General features: G+C 46.4%; 1 protein-coding gene across 1 annotated transcript in view; it reads right to left on the bottom strand.

Annotated features, from left to right (window-relative positions):
* Positions 1 to 16,786, bottom strand: part of ALPK1 (alpha kinase 1) — a 32,444-nt gene extending 15,658 nt beyond the window's left edge. Inside the window, exons 1-2 of the mRNA XM_065634472.1 lie at positions 16,666 to 16,786; positions 11,331 to 11,485 (exon numbers count right to left, since the gene is read on the bottom strand). Of these exons, the coding sequence (XP_065490544.1) occupies positions 11,331 to 11,485; positions 16,666 to 16,786 (276 nt within the window). The remainder of the gene's footprint in view (positions 1 to 11,330; positions 11,486 to 16,665) is intronic.
* Positions 16,787 to 17,582: the final 796 nt, after the last annotated feature.

Genomic DNA, 17,582 nt, shown 5'->3' with positions numbered 1-17,582 from the left:
GTAGTACATGCCATTTTAAAGCAGACTGAATATCCTTAGCCATGTGCTGTAAGGCAGCCACACAGTTTTATAGCAAGTGAAGTACCGAATATTACGAGAAGCAAATATCCCCTGGCAATTAAAAGGCTGTCTCAAAATTTCTATTCACCTTATAATCTTTATGTTCCTAGGCATTTATACAAAGGAGTAAGTCTTTCTGGCAGTGATCAGATAGGATTTATTATAACCTATAATTATGACTATTTCTGGTCATATTTTCATTTTTAGGATAGGAAGGTTCCAGCTGTTAATTTTGTTTGAACTGTAGATACTGTTCCTGATATTTTTTTTGGTCTTTCTAATTTTTTTTTTAGTATTTGGAGCCACATAATTTGGTGGTCTGTTAATGAATTTAAATCATGCGCAACAGACTAACAGCAGTAATAGCAATTAGTTTAAAAGGAGGACATGAATCTGGAAAGACTGGAAATGGCCACTATAACCATTGTCCCAGATGGAGCTCAAGCCATCCATACAGAGACAGGGAATCGCCACTCTCTTGTGCATATAAAGTAAACTGAGGCACACACAGCTCAGAAAATGCCTTTTCAAACCATTTCTGAAAAAAGTCAGGCCTCTTGGAATATGCATGAACATGCAAATGTCTACAGGGTCTGCTATCACTGCTGCTGGTTAGCTGGTGCTCCCAGTAGCTTCGGTGGGAGGACTACATTTCAGTGCCAGCTTTCCTTTTCCTCTTTTTCCTTAGAAGTCCCCTAGGAAACGAGGAACTAACTCATGGGGGACATACAGCTCTCCATGGGGCCAGGCCCTAAATACATGCAACCTAAGTACATGCAACATCAATTCAGCATTAAGACCAGGGGATCAAACACTCCTTTATACACCACAAACAAACAGGCCAGCAGTCCAATGTCTTTCCCTTGGAGGTCATCTTTAATGATTTCTAAGTCTGTATGAACTATCTTGGATTCTCACAGTGGCTGAGCCATCACACCGACATGAGGAATCAATCAAAGCTCCTGAGATAGCACGCTGTTGAGGGGACAGGGGGCCAGGGAGGCAGCCATGAGGAGGCACATAGCCTCATTGTGGTTGCAGAAGTCCACATGGATCTGGGGACATCTACCAAAAAACTGACCCCTTTCCATGGTGGGCACTCCTGCTGATAGATCACGGAGGTGTTCTACCTGCTTGACACATCGAGGTGCTTCACTTTGTACAGGTTCGTCATGCAGGGTGGGGGGACAGCATCTGGTCCATCATTTCACTGGAACACTTTCCTGGTGCATTCATGTTCAGCTGGGCACAACAAATGACTAGTAACACTGCCTTGAGCCTTTCCCTTCATATTGTGTGTCAAAACCTCTCTGTAGCACAGAAGACAGGATAAAGAGTACAAAATGATGCCTCTAGACTCGTCTCTTAGATTCTTACGAAATTGCTGCAAACTATGGAGAAGGCAGTGGAGGGGAGAAGCACATCGCTTCTGAAGTACAGCTGTAAGGAAGGACCCATTTCTTCAGCTATGGAGCCTCGTGGGTGCCAAATGCAGCCCTGACCTGTCTGGTCTACATGGTCTCTAGCCATGTCTCACCAGCCTCACGTTGCCTACGGAGGGCCTGGCCTTCCACTGCACGGCTTTAATCAAACATCTGGGAGCTGGCTATGGCCAAGTTCTGCTTTGTGGTGTGGTAAATCACAGGAGGAAAAAACCAAACCAAAACAGAACAGAAAACAGAGAACACCTTAAACCATACGAAGCCTCCACAGAAAAAGGATGCGTTTCTCATCTCATTCATGTCAGCAAGTAACTCTACTAACAACAGAGCAAAAGCAACACAGGGGAGAGAGAATTAGGCTCCACAGCACCATCAGAGGATGAGAGACTGGCAAGAAAACTTCGTCCAAATCTATACTAAAACATCAAGTTTGGCAGCTGTCTCCCATTTTTGTGTTAGCATCAGTCTCTTTCCTTGTATAAACACATGTGCAGAGCCAGAGAGACACCAAGGTCCACTAAATGCTTTAGACACAACTAAGGCTTCTCAGGCACACCCCTTGGGCTCCTCCCTGCCTAATTTCTATTCTCTTTGCTTTTAGCTAAGAGCTCCATAATCTGACAACAAGACTTGTTCTTGCTTTTTAGCAGCATAACCCCCATCTGATCTGGGGGAGGAATCGCAGCAGCCTGACCAAATGACATTTAGTAGTTTCACAAGCCCAGAGCCCTCTGCGGTGCAGGATAAAGCCCGTGTCAAACGGTTTGGAAAAGAGCCTACAGTATATGGCAGGAAGGCCGGCTTGTAGCACTGATCTATTGCAAGTATTTGCTAGCTTGTTTGTACTTCAGCGAGGTGGATTTGTACAAATTTCCTTTTTTTTCCTGAGCCTGAGTTGGATTTTCTAAGAGGCTGGCACTTGAAAAGGATTCCTGGAGCCGGGCACGCACAACTCCGCTTGTGCCGGTCAACAATGGAGGAATCCCCCTCTCTAGGCACCTGTAAACTGACACTGCAAACCAGCCATTTGAAATGCTCATGAACAGGCCATATATTTAAGCACAGAGCATCGCCTAATCTATTTTTTTCCTCCCCTTCTTCCTTTAATAGATTGGAGCACAAAAGCCTGAGAGAGGGTGACCTACCAAACAAAAGGGCCTTTGAGTTCCTAGGAAAAGTAGACTTGGAGGAGGATGGAAGGAATCCAAGTGGCCCTATTATTTCCACTTGCACTAATTAGACATTTTTCTGTCAGCTATTGAGCACTGCTGAGAGGCCAAACTCACTGAATTCATTTCTAAAGTGTTTACAGAAGTTTGCATCTGTTTGTGTCTCTTCAGGAGGAAAATAAGCACTTCAATAGCATTGTGGAAAATCTAAACGAAGCATCCTATTCTGAAGGGCTTGGCAGTCTTGCAGCTGCATAACTTAACTCTCTGCTCAATGCTGAAACCTCTTGTGTCCCTCTCCAAAACCAAATGGACACAAAATGTAGAAAAGTCAAGCCAGGGAGAGAAACTCGGCTTTTTTTTTTTTTAAAAAAAAGGCAGGGCTGCATGCTGTGTGGCACACAGAAACATGGTTCGATGTCAGCCTTTGCATTTATGTTCCCCTGTTCTGAGCTGTACACCGAGAAATTAATACCCGCTCCTTTTATTCACTGCCAACTCGTGTGGCTGTAGAATTCCTCAGCACCTACAGCTAGTGCACCGTCCTGCTGGGCACACACACGAACATGCACAAAGACACTTGCCTCGCCACTCTTAAATGAAACACGCGGCTCCCTGTCACCCAGCCCAGACCCAGGGAAACTCTATTGACTTCAAAGATGTCTCAGCCTACCCCAACACAATCAGAAACTCGGCGCCGCTTGCCGCATACAGACACTTTGTTCTGCATAGCAGGCTAGTGCCATAAACAGATTTACTCACTTTCTTTATCACTTTAAAGCCTATGTAGATGCATTGAGAAAGAGAGAGAGAGAGGTATGCGCGCACTTTGTTTTCACATCTGTGTCCATGATGTGAAATGCATATGTCTAATTGAGTTTATGACACAAAGGGAGCCTCGCGGCTGGGAAGTGGAATCAGGTGGTGACAGAATTAAATTTGCACGAGATTTCTATACATGGACCATTGGGGAAAATGCAAAACAGCCTTTAGTGAAGGGTTTTTCCTTAATGGCGATGAGTGGGAGGGTGTGCTGTTTGCATGGTTTCCTGCATTAGTGGGTTAGCTCCTCCTCACGCTGGGGCTGAAGTTTGGGTCCCAGCTTTGGGTTCAAAGCCACAACGCCTCCTTTGCATGGACAATGGGGGCCGCCCCCAAGAGAGGGGAGAAGCTCAGAACCGGGGCCATCTGGCACTAGAACTGGCAGGAAAGCGTCAAAGGGAAATTATTGGTGCATAGTAAATGAGGATGAGGAGGAGGGGAAGAAAATAGGGGAAAATCTTTATGTGGCAGCTGATGTAAGAGGAATTACAAGCCCAAATAAATGAAATATTGATTTAATCCACTTTCTCTGCCCTCTTTATAAAGCGAGGATCCCATAGGCAAATCTCCCCCACCCCAGCCTGCAGGCTTGGGAGGGCCCCCTTTGGGAAAACGCCTCTGCAAACAGTGAGGTTAGAAATCAGGGGCAGGAATCATTTCATTTTCAGAGTATCTCCACAGTTTTGCAGACACTCTGGACTCCTGTGTTTGCTTGTATCCATTCACCTCAGACTATTTCACTCTTTGTTTCATTTGTGGCTGAGCTTTAAAATCTTAGAAAAATCCCCGAGAGAAGTCAACAAAGACATTCTAATTCTGTGCACGGGGCAGGAGTGTCAGTAGCACATACTTGCAGGTACTCTATTTCTCTCCCAAGAGCTGTTCCTAGTTAGCACTTCACTGAACCCTAACAAATTGCCCGGTTTTCTTTTCCCCTACATTCGTCCCCTGTCAGATTAAACACAGAGTCACACCACCAATGGATCTGGCTGAAGTCTCACTCTTTTACCCCACGCACTGTTTGCAAAGCCCGTCTTTCCAAGAGACCAAAGCTGCTGTCACCTCACGGGACTTCTCTATCAATCTCTGCCTTTCAGCTGGCAATCAGAGCCCACTCAGCGAATAACAATGAATTAAGCCTCCTACCACCTCTGCGATGGGCAGAAGAAAGCAGGTCCGTGATGTGCAGATGGATACGCTTGAAACACGGGACAGTCAAGTCACACAGTAAATAGCTGCGAACTGAGGAATAAGAAACTTCTGGACACTTTTCCCTCTGCTCAGAGCAGCAGAGAACCCTTTTTAATGGCTTGAGCTTCTGACGCTGTTAATTAGCTCAAGTTATTCATCCTGAAGGCAAAGGGTGTTTATTCAATGACAGCAGCATTAGGTCCATTATTAGCAGCTCAAAACACCACAGAATTGGTCAGGTTTTTTTACAACCGACCACATCTTGCTTCACAAACTGAGAAAGTACTAGAGTGAGAACGACCCCCACTTTTATAAATAGCTCCCTTTTTTGCAATTTAACTTGCCACTGATTTAATTTTACTACTGTTGGTATGTTCCACATGCTGCCCTTGGCTTCCGCTCTCCGCGGGACGTTGCCATCTGCAGGGAGCAGAGCTCCAGCAGACCAGTGCCTGCATTGTCCCTTGGGCAGGACCAGCTCCCGTGCTGCTCCCCATCCCTCGCGGGGCAACGAGGGCCTCCCACCGCCATCGACATCCAGCAGAGAAGGCGCCATCCCTGCACAAGCTGCCGTTTGCACGTAGCTCTCAGTGCTGCTCACGGATAGAGGCGATGAAGGGCGTGCACCTACCTGTGAGGGAAAGTGGGAGAACCACCTACGTGAGGAACTTGAGAGGTCTCAGGAGGGCGGAAAGCAGCAGGTGGCTCAGGCTGCTGAACAGCAGCTTTTTGGGGCAAGGACAGAAGAACAACCCTACAAAGTGCGGAGGGAGCTCCTCAAGTGTGAGTTCCTATGGGCCTTGTTACCTGACAAGGCAGTAGCGATTTGGGGTAACCAAAATCATCTGCAAGAGGGCTTCATTTTTACTTCTTACTAAGGATAGGTGCAGCAATAATTTTGTGGCCCTGATTTGTCCTACCATGCTCAAGCTCTAGACTATAAACTATTGTGATGATTCCCTGTGGTACATTAAAAGACTATATTGAAGGACATATTTTAATACTCACAAAGAGCTAAGTGCCAGTGACAGAACCACCCCTCTGAGAGGGCAGCATCAAGACTGTTAGAATCAGCTAAAATTCCAGGAGTCTCTTTCCTAAATCTGTGTTCTCAAAACAGAAATCCATTTGAGAAGTAATTTACTTTGGAAGGAAAACACAACATAGCCATCTCAGTAATACATTTAAGGTATTTTCCAGGAAGGAAACGCTTCACAAAGCTGCACTGGAGAACAGGAAACCCTACACGTAAGCAAAGCGAACTGATATCTCCATGGGCACCCAGGATCAGACTTTATTTGGTGCTCCACATAAATTCTGCTGCAGTTTTCCCACATAGGCAGTGGAAGACCAAGTGCTTTGCAGCACTACAGGCTGGCAGCATCAGGGCAGTCACCCCGCACAGCTGAAGCTCTCCTGCTTTCATCCTGCAGTTTTGCCAGGAGCGCAGCATTCCCAGCCCAGGGCATCATAAGTGACAAATGAGACAGCTGCCATTCCGCGCTGACAAGACCTCAGCTCTGATACTTCTCATTTACAAAGCGACAGAGATCACGCATCGTAAGGGAGACTGGGATACCACCAGTTCCCTCTCGTGCTGAATTCAGCCCACAGCCCCAGCTGTCCTGTATGTCACTCTCCGTTCCACTAAGATCACCCAAGGAGAGCTCTTATGAGGCAGGTAGCAAAAGGTCAGCCTGAACAACTAGGATCCCAGGGCTACGATTTAGGGCTTTAATTCTCCTGTTACCACACCAACAGGTAGAAAGAGAAGAAAACTAAATCCTTAGGCCCTTCTTTAGCTCTTTTTCAAAAGCTCCCACCTCTCAAGTGCCACACAGATCTAAGGGCACTCAGGGCAGGTCCCTCAGAACGGTTTCCCTAATGATAATCCACCAGCATGTAATTAGCCAAAGCCCAGGCAAGGGCTGCGGGGACCTATTTTCTAGTTTTTCCAATATTCTCATTAACTCCAACGAGATTCTACGCAAGCGGGGCCAGGATCCACTTCTCCCTCCGCATGGCAGGGAGCGCGGGGTCAGCCTGCACAGCTCCCTGCAGCGGGTGCGGAGGTACCCGCAGGAGCCCTGCTTTTGGGCAGCCCCGGTAGCACAGCACCACCAGCACCCCCTGGGGTGAGGGGTCCCTGTGACCCGCTGCGCACAGCTGGAGGAGACCTGACAGACACCTTTAATCCAGAGGCCGGTGTCCCCCACAGATTTAAGGACATTTTAATAGTGCATTTAAACATCAACTGCAGGTGATTTTCCCCAGTATCTTTCCACAGGCAAGCCCTTGGATGATGAAATCTTCGAAGCTGGGACTTTCCTTTTGTGTTTTTACTGTACCTACTCAGCAGATCCTGGTCCAGGGCCGAATGCCCGAGCCTAGGAACAGGAACTATTGATACATACGATAAAACTAAAGTGAAGCCCTGCATCATTGCAATAGGTTTGAAAACAGGCTCTGATCTTGCAAAAAATAATTAAAATATCAATGTTGCATGGATAACCCCACAAGACAACTACTTGTGTGCATAGAGTTGTCCTTCAATGAAACCCGCAATAGGGTTTGTGGGATCAAAGCCTATGTGTATATGGACATGTTGCCCTCTATTGGCTGGCAATTAACTGAGCGTAAGGACATTTCCATCCCTTCACACACAAGAGGTCTGCAGGAAGGTTCACCCCGGCAGCCTCCGTTTTGGAACTGCAGCCCCAGTCCTAACCCCACAGAGCATGTGTTAGATACAGAGAAAAAGTAATCCCTCCTTATTTATATTTGTCAACAAGGATCCCGTTACAATTCTGATTTTGCTCTGATGTTAAAAACAAAAATCCCAGTGCTTCCTAGTTTTTGCTTTGGATACAAATGTTGGTTATTGCCCTTCAAGCCTTAGTGCAGATTCCCACTAAAGGGGCGTTCGGGCTGAGAGGGAGGGCTGCAGGATGGGTCTGGTTTGCTACCCAATAGCAGTGAACAGGGAGGCTCTCTTAAAACCTGCTAGGAAAATGTGGCAAACAGTATGTTGAGCTTGTTGAACTGGGGTGGCCTTTGTGTTAGTTGGTGAACACCTGGCAGAGAAAACAAAAACTAAAACCATACCGCCGCAAAAAAGCCAAAATACCCTGTCTTCTATAAGATGCAAAGATTTTGTAAAACCAGAAGTGCTGATTTACCTCAAGGATTACAATAAATCCGTTGCCTCAAAATCCCTGGGGAGGTTCAGTAATTTCATATAGTGCAGAGAGAAGAGTTAAAAAAAATATGTTTGCATCCACTGCCAGAATCTGCTGCAGCAGCAGCACAACTCCCATTGAACTGAGGCTGCAGCGAGAGTACCAAGGAAAGCCCGGCCTGCTGCTTCCTACCACCCTCTGAGCTGTTTTTGCCATGTTTTCTTACTGCCTCAGTCAGCGTGTAGAAGTAACGAGCATCCCACAGCAGAGGTGAAGAAGAGTACTTTAAAAGGATGCAGGTGCAGGTGGCTTTGCCTTCTTGACATGTTAAACTAGCATGCAGCCGCCAGCAATGGGTATCCCACTTTTTAAAGTGCGACACTAAGGCAAACCCTTGAAGCCAAAGCCTAATCCGCTTACTCACTGTGCTGGTCTCATGGAGCTTTTCAGCCTACTCGCAGAGTAAAACATCCTCATGGTGAGCGCTGGTTGCCCGCTCGGCCTCCTCGTAACACCGCCAGTGTGTTATGGTAATGAAGTGCCTTTCATTCATGGATCTCAAAGCACTTTTAAAATATAATGAATTACGGTTTATGAGCTTATTGTAAGCATGGCAAATTAAAATAAACAGAGATGAAAAAATTTAAAGGTTTTTCTGAACAATAAATCGACAAAGACTTATTTTTTTCCTTCAGGGAATTAAATTATCCTTCTGTGTCTCATGAAAAAAAAAAAAGAGAGAAGAAAAAAGTTGTTCAGACTTTTATCTTTCCTCATCACACTGTAATCACTTCTCTTCAGCCTCATTTCTCCCCCCCAGCTTTTCATTCAAACAACTGAAGCAGCCTTTGCTCTGCCTTGAAATTTTATTTAAAAAAAAAAAGGGTGGGGGGGAAGGAATGGATGAAGGGGAAAAAAAATCCCTTTTACTGAGTAATACTAATAATACAGGTCAAAATGTCAGTCTATCTACAATTAAATGGAAAACAAAAAAGGTTTTCCCTTTTTCCCATGGTACAATGGCACTGGAATATAAATTACCAATGAAGATGAAATAATACTTCAAAGCACATGGGGAAAGGCAGCACAATGTTTACAAGGTATTTTTAACTGCAGGATGAAACATTGAAGACAACAGTAACCAATGGACTTCAGGGGGTGTCGGTGAATAGTCTAAAACTAGCATGCGGTAGGATTTTAGGTCCCTATAGTCTATGACCCCACGATATGCTTTGTTTAACAAAGGCAGCTGCAGTTATCAACAGATGTTTCAGCAATAAATAATTGGTATCATCTCAGAAAAGATCCATCTACCTGGGGAGAGGGCATAATGCTGCAAATAGTGCTCTGCTATTACAGCCACATTAATCTCCCATCTAGCCAGGTCTCTCAGGGAGTTTACTGCAGGTGTTTATCCTGGGAGAGAGCAGACAAACGCTCCAAAGTTAGAGTGCTGTGTGGGGATTGTAAAGGAGGTCAACCTCTGCCATAAATTTCTGTCTAAGGCCACACACACCAAAGAGAAAAAGAAAATAAATACCCCAGCAGCAGCCGCTCCCCGCCTGCCCACCCCCAGCAAACTCTGGGTTCCCGTAATGTGGGATGCTGGCGATGGGACACTGGGGCTGACAGCCCTGCAGCTGGCTTTTCTGAGCCTCTCATTGCTATTAAAAGTAATCTCCATCCTCAAACAAAACTTGCTGGCCTTACTTGGGCAGGGCTCTCTCTGAAGCAGGTGAAATCTCCCGGCCACCTTGGAGTTAACAGCAGTTTTGCAGATGGATTTCAGTGGGGTCAGACTCTCCCTACCCCAGCCACCAGATTTTCAGGCCGAACTGCCCCTTCCCATCAGGACTGGGATTGTGTTGGCTTCAGACATGCACCACTGTAAGCACAAAAACCCCCTCACAAGCCTCATCTTTACTTCATGTCTGCCCTGCCAAAGGGATACTCATTAGCCTAGAGACTCAGTTTACCGCTGAAAAGGGAGTCCTCTGATTGCTACAGGTCATGTCTGACGTGCCACCAAGAAAATCAGAAAAGCAAAAAGCAATCCACATTTCTTGCTGCTTTCTGATCTTCAAGCTCAAACTGATCATCACCTTACAGCAGGGGCGTCAAACTCATTTTCACCGGGGGCCCCATCAGCCTCACGGTTGCCTTCAAAGGGCCGAATGTAATTTTAGGACTGTATAGATGTAGGAGTAGTTACAGTTTGACAGCCCTTCCTTACAGGACAGAATTCCCATGCACCATTTGGATCCTGCAACTCCTACATAGCTAAGTATCCTTTAATCGCAGGAGAAGTCACATTAAATTCTTCCCTTTCCTGCCTAGGTTTTGGCCAGCTTTAGTCCCCAGAGGGATCCTGTCAAGTAATTTTCTTGAAAAAGAGAAAAACAGGTGATGAATTGTGCAAGCCCTAATAAAGTCAATAATCCTCACTGCCTCCTAGCTGCACTGAATTAAACAAGGAACATCACTCTCTTCAAACTCATGTTTTTTGTAAAACTTACTGTAAAGATTTTGCATTTTAATTTTTATTATAATGCTGGCTCTTCAGGGAAGAGGTAAACATTGTCTTAGTGGAAATAGAACCAGAACTGCCCTGTGAAACTAGAGGAACTGAAAAAGCAAGTGCCCAAACTAGCATGGGTTGACCACAAAAGTGGGTAGAAACAGCATAAAAAGTCAAAGTCGCTGCTGCATACTTCAATGGACAGGGTTGTTGTTCTGCAGGGTGCCCAATACATGGACAATCCCTATATGCTCCTGGGACCACTTCCAGACAAGACAGAGCGAGCGCTCTCTGCTCTACAATGTCTTTGTCATTGCCATCTAGGCACTTTCTTCCTTGCATAGCAGCAGCCAAATGCCTGGACATACTCAAAACTTCACCGCTTGAATCCATTTGATCTTCTCTGTGCCAGGAAACCACATAAAACTGCAGGTACCAGCAAGACCTCGAACCAACAGCCTTGTGGGGCCACGAGCTACGTAGCCAATGGACCAGAAGCCAAATGGTGAGGCAGAACTGCCACTGATCTTACACCCTTGGGGTCACACAGCAGTGGAGAGCAGGACCTTCCTCTCCTTTAAAGAAGCAGTAGTGACATAGAGATGAGCTGTCTCACAAGGAGGAGGAAACCAGGACTCACACATGTTGCTTCATAGCAACTTCAGTGAAAAAGATCTGAGAGCAAAAGTAACCTCTGGGTCCTTCTCTTGTCTGAGGATGGAAACAAATAAAAGCCACACCTCTACTTTGGCCCTTAGACCTTTGTTAGCAGTCCCTTCCCAACACAGACTTGCTCACCTCTGCTTGCCAGGCAGCCCCTCACCTGCTGCAGTTACAGTGCAGAAAAACAAGCCCCTGAACCCACAGGTAATACTGCCTCCCAGGGCTTTGCACACCCTCAGGTACCTCAGCGGGACATTATATGCAACAGGTGTGTTGAACTTCATACCAGCAAATCAGGGAGCCTCGCGCTGATCATTTCTTGCAGGTTTGTTTTGTCTTCTGGGCCTACATCTTGTTTGTATTGCCACCTCTCCGGCACAAAGGGCCACTTCATTTCCTTTGCCTCCTCCAGGAGGGTCCTTAAGTCCTCGGGAAGCAAAGCTGAAAAGGTCAAGGTACAGGTAAAGATATTGCAGCCTGTTCAGCCGTAATGGTTACACAGAACACCCACCCTGCAAACAAGCATACCTTCCCTCCCACCCCACCTTCTCCCAGTTGCTGCCAGCTCTTAGCCCTTGCCACCAGCCTTTTCAGGAGGGAAGGTGAGCTCGCCTGTCATCCATAACCCTTGGCTGCTTTGCCCTGCAGGTAAATGGCAGCCATCAGCCATTAAAAAGGTTTTTAGCAGGAAGTCAAGCTGGCTGGGTGTGAAGAGCTCCTCCAAGAGAGAAAGGAGGGAACCCATTCTCCCCCTGTGAGGAGAGGACTCCTGGCACAGCAAATGGGGCCAACAGCACAGGAAACCCGTCTCCCTTGCTCAGGACTGCCCTTAAGGTCTTGCTTGCACCAGTGGCACAGCCAGCTTGAAAAGCCACATCCAAACCGAGAGAGAAACCCAGACCATATACAGCAATTAGACTAAGATCTAAAGGATTGTAATGAATAACGAGCACAGAGCCTTGAGAGTAATTGACTGATAATTCATTTAAAATGCTGTTGGCTTGAGTTACTCAACCTACTCTTACAGTAGCAGCCATAAACTACAGGACACACCTTCCCTCAGCACAAGAGAAACCACTGCTATAGCAAGACAAGATTGTTTCAGCCACGTGCTTGGGAACCACCATTAACACTGCAGTGCCCAGGAATGCATGGCAGACACCAGCTGAAGCCTTTTGATGAGATTCACTCTTTGAGGCTGATGCATCTTCCTTGAAGCCAGCTTAGCCAAGTAATTCACGGCAGCTGAGGAACTTGAGCTTCTGCTTTTCTCTTGCAGTTTGCAACAGAAGTTAAAAAGAAGTTAAAAGGACAAGGTGCCCCCGCTCCAGGCACACTCCTACCAACAGGCACAGCCAGCATGGAGCTGCACAGAAACCCCAGTCCTCATACCTTTCACCTGAGGATTCCCAAACCCTACCTGAAGCACAGCCTACCTCCCAACTGGAAAGGCCAAGCACAAAGGAGTCAAAAGACAGATTTTATTTTTTTTTTTAATGAGGGCAAAGTACTCTTGTCCTACTCAAAGTTGAAACAGGGGAGGTTTAGGTTGGATATTAGGGAAAATTTCTTCACCGAAAGGGTTGTCAAGCACTGGAACAGGCTGCCCAGGGAAGTGGTTGAGTCGCCATCCCTGGAAGTGTTTAAAAGATGTGTAAATGAGGTTCTTAGGGACATGGTTTAGAGGTGTACTTGGCAGTGCTAGGTTAATGGTTGGACTCTGTGATCATAAAGGCACTTTCCAACCTAACCAATTCTATGATTCTACTCCCAGCTCCCAGGCACTGAGCCTGGGCTGACCTGTGCATACTCCTTCCTCAGCCTGGCCCTTCGCCTCGCAGCACAGTGTATAACCAGTGGCTTCAGTTGGATCTCTGACCTGACCCGACTAAGGATGCCACTGCTAGTAGGAGAACACAGCTAGAGATCTGGGCCCAGATTTGCCCCTTCCTTTCAGCTGCAGCCCACATTCATTTTCCCTGAAACAGCAGTGAAACTGCAGCCTGAGTGTGTGCTGTGCTAACCACTCAGCCAGGCAGCTCCTTTGGCCAATAAAAGTGGATTAACAGGGATTATTGACCAGATGGGGCTAATGGTGATCATCAGCTGCAGATCTAGCTCCTTCTGGCCATTAATCCTCAGGAAAAACCTGCTCAGAGACCATCATTGCTTTAACAGAGCAATGCAATAGATGTATTACTACATCTTTTTAATCAATCCTTTATGGATGACTGTAGAAAATGCACTACCTAAAGATTCTATGTCATGCTCATATTACTGTGCATTCACCAGTATGCTTTTCCTGGGAAAAAGTGGGAAGTTGTGTATTTAGGGCCCTTTTCCAAAAAGTCACCCTTAAAACTATATCACTTTATCCAGCCCAAGTTTACTCACTTGTTGCTGCAACTCTGGACACGCTTCCCATTGCACATCACAGCTTCACATGTTTGCCTGCCCTTCTGAAACGGTGTCCAGAGAGGCTCAGCCCTCTACACGTGGCAAGGTGGCCAAGGGGCAGGGCTGGAAGGGAGCAAGCAACCACCCTCACACTTCTCATGGCTCCCACTGCAAAATCAGCGCATGAGCAGGGACACCCACTGCATCACGAGGAGCACAAAATGAGGAATGGAGGGGTTTATCCCCTGTGTAGAATGGTCAGAAGGATGTTAGTACTCAAAGAATGGAGCTTCCCAAGATCTTCCCCAAAGAAAAATGGGGAGTGCCTGAAGGGAGTTACAGCACGCGCCACTATAATGTTTACCCATATGATCCCATAGGACTGGCCTTTTGGGGAGAATTTAGAGAAACACAAATGGGATGCTTACACAGACAGCCTTTCTGTCTCCTTCTCTACCACCTTATTCAATCTTTCCCACACAAACTCATGCTTACTTAAATAATGTTAAACCAAGAAAAAGTAATAGTGTCAGTAACTATGGAAATAATGGGATAACATGGATGTTAGTATTCTCTCTAAACCATAAAAGGTATTACTGCTGTTCTCTTGTTCCTGTTTTCTGTGTTATCCTTAATTAAACCTCAGTCCTCCTCCTACTTGATGCACTGAAGAACAAAGAATATGGCCGAATTCTTTAATACTGAACTTTGATTCTTTAAAGAGGCATCTCCAGCAGTCGCTACTGTTGAGCTGGTTAGAAAAGGAAACCAGTGTAACATTTTCAGAAGGATTTGGTGATCTAGGAACCTTCAGACATCTTTGGGGCTGGACATCCATGTAAGCCTAGCATGATGCCGCTTCCAGCCTGGCTCCAGCATCTAGTCGTCACCGCACAGAAATAAACACAGTTAGTGTGCAAACGACAATGAGATGATATTGAATTGCAAGAACATCCACTAGAACCACACGAACCAGTTAGGGAGCTAGCGTGAACACACTCCTGTAGATTTTGCCTAAAATCCAACTCCCAGGACAAGAGTTTACTCTCAGATAGTGAATTTATATTGCCTGTGTGAGAACAGCTAATTAACAGAGGCTGAACGGGCTCAGAAGTTGATTTGAATGATTTCTAGCCTGAAAAAAAGAAATCCAGACCCATCTAACACCCATTCTGCCCCCTCAGATAAAGCAAGATAAGGACTTGCTCCTCCTCTCCCCTCTCCCCCCCGTTTATGTGTATTTGGCTTTCAGTTCCTCCTGCGCCTGATCTGAGAAAGCCGGGGTGAACAAAGGCAGCGCCGGGAGGAGGGGGGTGAAGAACCCCCCCTTGCTTTGGGAGGAGGGGGGTGAAGAACCCCCCGCCCTGCTCTGGGAGGGTCCCCCCAGCCCGCCCGCGCCGCCGCCAGAAGTGACCCTGGGATAATGTCGCCGTTCTGCGGGAGGCACATGTGGACCCGCCGCCCGGCACCGCTGCCTCCGAACCACCTGCCAGGGGAAAAGGGGCTCTCCGGAGCCCGGAGACGCCGGCGTGCGAGGAGCCTTCCCGGGCTGAGAGCCCCAGCGGTTATTAATGTCGCTGTCGCCGCCCCGCTGCTGGGCTTTTTTTCTTTCTGCTTCCAGGCAGCTGAGAGGAACAGGTCCCTCGGAAAAGCCGGAGCCCTCACTTCGGGCTCTGATCGCCCATTTCCTGAAGCAGTTTACCTGAAGGACCGTGTCTAATTGAGTGATTATAAGGGCACTGATTTACCTTATCTGGAACTAAACTGATTATTTCTCATACTTTGTGGTATTTAATAGGAGAAAAGGAGGGAGGAGGATGAGGGGGGAAAAAAGCGCTACCTGATTAGGAGTTCAAGAGCCTATTCTAAAGAGCCATAATAAAGCTTAAAAGAATTTGTGGTGAAAAAAACAAAGTACTCTTTGTTGAAAACAAGAAAAGAAGAGAAAAATCTTCCAGTATCCATAACAGAAACCTATACACCACCCTCCACCGCAAACAGACTTAGGTGCTTCAGAAAAAGGCAGCTGACCTCCCAGCAAGAACAAGGATGTTCAGAAAAACATATTCTCAACGGCTTCGCGCTCTGAGACAAACAAAGGATTTTAAAGATCAAATTAACATTATGGCCGAGTCATTCATGCAAACCAAACCCAAACATTATTAACACTAAACTGAAAAACAGACAGTACTGCAAAAGTGTCATGCAAAGGAAAATCTGCACATAACTAGATTTTTTTTTCCTGATGCCCTTATTTTTTTTTTTCCCCCAGAAATTTCACCTTCATGCTTTGCTATATTCTTCTTCCATATTTCCTGAAGTTATTTTTCCGTGTGGCAGAAAGGAATACATAACCTCCCTGGCCTGCACCGAAAAGGTCTAATTCAAACAAGTCCAGCGATTTAAATGTGGCTTTTATTTTGTGAATAAAAAAGCTGTGGTAATTAAGTTATGTAGCCCTCTGAAAGTCTGAATCTAGAGAAAACTGAACCGAGCGTATTACACCCTTTAGTGATTGACATGAACGGGATTTCCACTGGAAATAAGAAACAAGCAATATTTTTACAAACCACTGTCAAAGCACCACAGCGATACCTAAATAAATATTGGCTTCCAGCATGTAATGCCAGCATTAAAACAAATGAAGAACTCTTCTATTACAGCTCTCACTAAATACTGCTTCCTCTCCTGGTTATTTATTCCAGCCATTAGCCCACATGGATTTTCTTTTCAGGAGAGATATTGCAAGATTTTTTTTCTTTGGACACCACTTATAGAGGTCACGCACATTTTACAAGATAAAGATTCAGGCAATGAGCTCCTTAATATATTAGGAGAAGCTGACAAACAGTAAAGGCCCTCCCCCAGTTCCTATGAAAGAAGAGGAAATATGTGCCCTTATTCAGAAGTTGTATCCTTTTTTTCTTTTTTCTTTTTTTTTAATAACTGAAATTTATGTGCATCAGCAAACTTTCAGGCATTGTTCTTCCCAAACTGAACTGTTCCTTGCAGCCTCATGTTTACTGAAGCCTAAAATTAGAACTGACAGCAATTCACTGCAACAAAGTGGGCTTCTTTCCCTGCCTGCCTGTAGCCCGCATCCCATTCATGGCCTCGAAATCCAGGCATCTCTTGACACTCATCTGCCAGGAGAACAAAAATAGGGCAGGGCTCCGGACTGGCCGCTGCTGCCGTGGTCCTGCCGCCTCTCCTGGGGACCTCACCTTGGCACCGCCGGTATTCTCGCTCATCTTCCTCGCATGTGTCAGCCTTGGCCGACAGGAGCGCATCCAGGGCCCACTTGCACTCCTGCAGCAGCACGGCTACGGCGTTTTGATTATTCATGAAGGCTGATCCCACTCGGCTGTGAATTGGATGTCCCCGGGTGCACAGTGATCAATTACTTAAGAGAAGACACGGATTCTAAATGAAAAGGATCCCTTCAAGGCTGAGCTACCTGGTGAACAAAAGAGGGGGAAAATGATTAACTAAAGTATCATCAATTATCTGAAAGGCTCAAGCAGGGAGAAATAATAGGGAAAATACATGAAAATACATGACAGCCTCAGAGGACTTTATTAGAGGAGTGTGTGAAATTACTGCAGGGTCTTGGCGACAAACTGTGCAAGGCAAACATCTCTGAGGTGCCAGGGGGAAAAGACGGGCTTTTCAATGGAGCTGTGAAAGCCCAAGCAGGGAAGTGACTAGCCAGGGTGTGCCGAAGCCCCTTGCATCTGGGAGGCTCAGGCTGTCGTACACTGTGAGCCTGGACTGAATGGCAGACCCACGTGTGTTCTGAGCTCGCGGAAGATGCTGTGTACGTTTCCCAAACACTGGAGGAAACCACAAGGCCGTCTCTGTTACCGTGGGGCACGGGAGCACATCGCTCTCTCCTCTCACGCTATCCCCACTCCTGCCATGCAACACAGTGTCCTACCAATATTTGCTTGAGGTAGTCAAGTAAGAATGGTCTTTGAAGGAGCACACCTGAATTAATGGTCCTTTTGCTGATGATGCAGCATGTGTCAGGAGCTAACCTAGCACAAAGTCACAGGCCTGCAGGACAAGTGCTGGCATTGATCACAGCTCCGCCAGCTTTGTGACAGACAGAAGGGACTGGGGCTTTTGAAAGTCTTAATGA

The sequence above is a fragment of the Caloenas nicobarica genome, chromosome 4 (genome assembly GCF_036013445.1).
Source record: "Caloenas nicobarica isolate bCalNic1 chromosome 4, bCalNic1.hap1, whole genome shotgun sequence".
Classification (NCBI taxonomy): Eukaryota; Metazoa; Chordata; class Aves; order Columbiformes; family Columbidae; genus Caloenas; species Caloenas nicobarica.
This window is presented reverse-complemented; position numbering and strand designations above follow the sequence as displayed.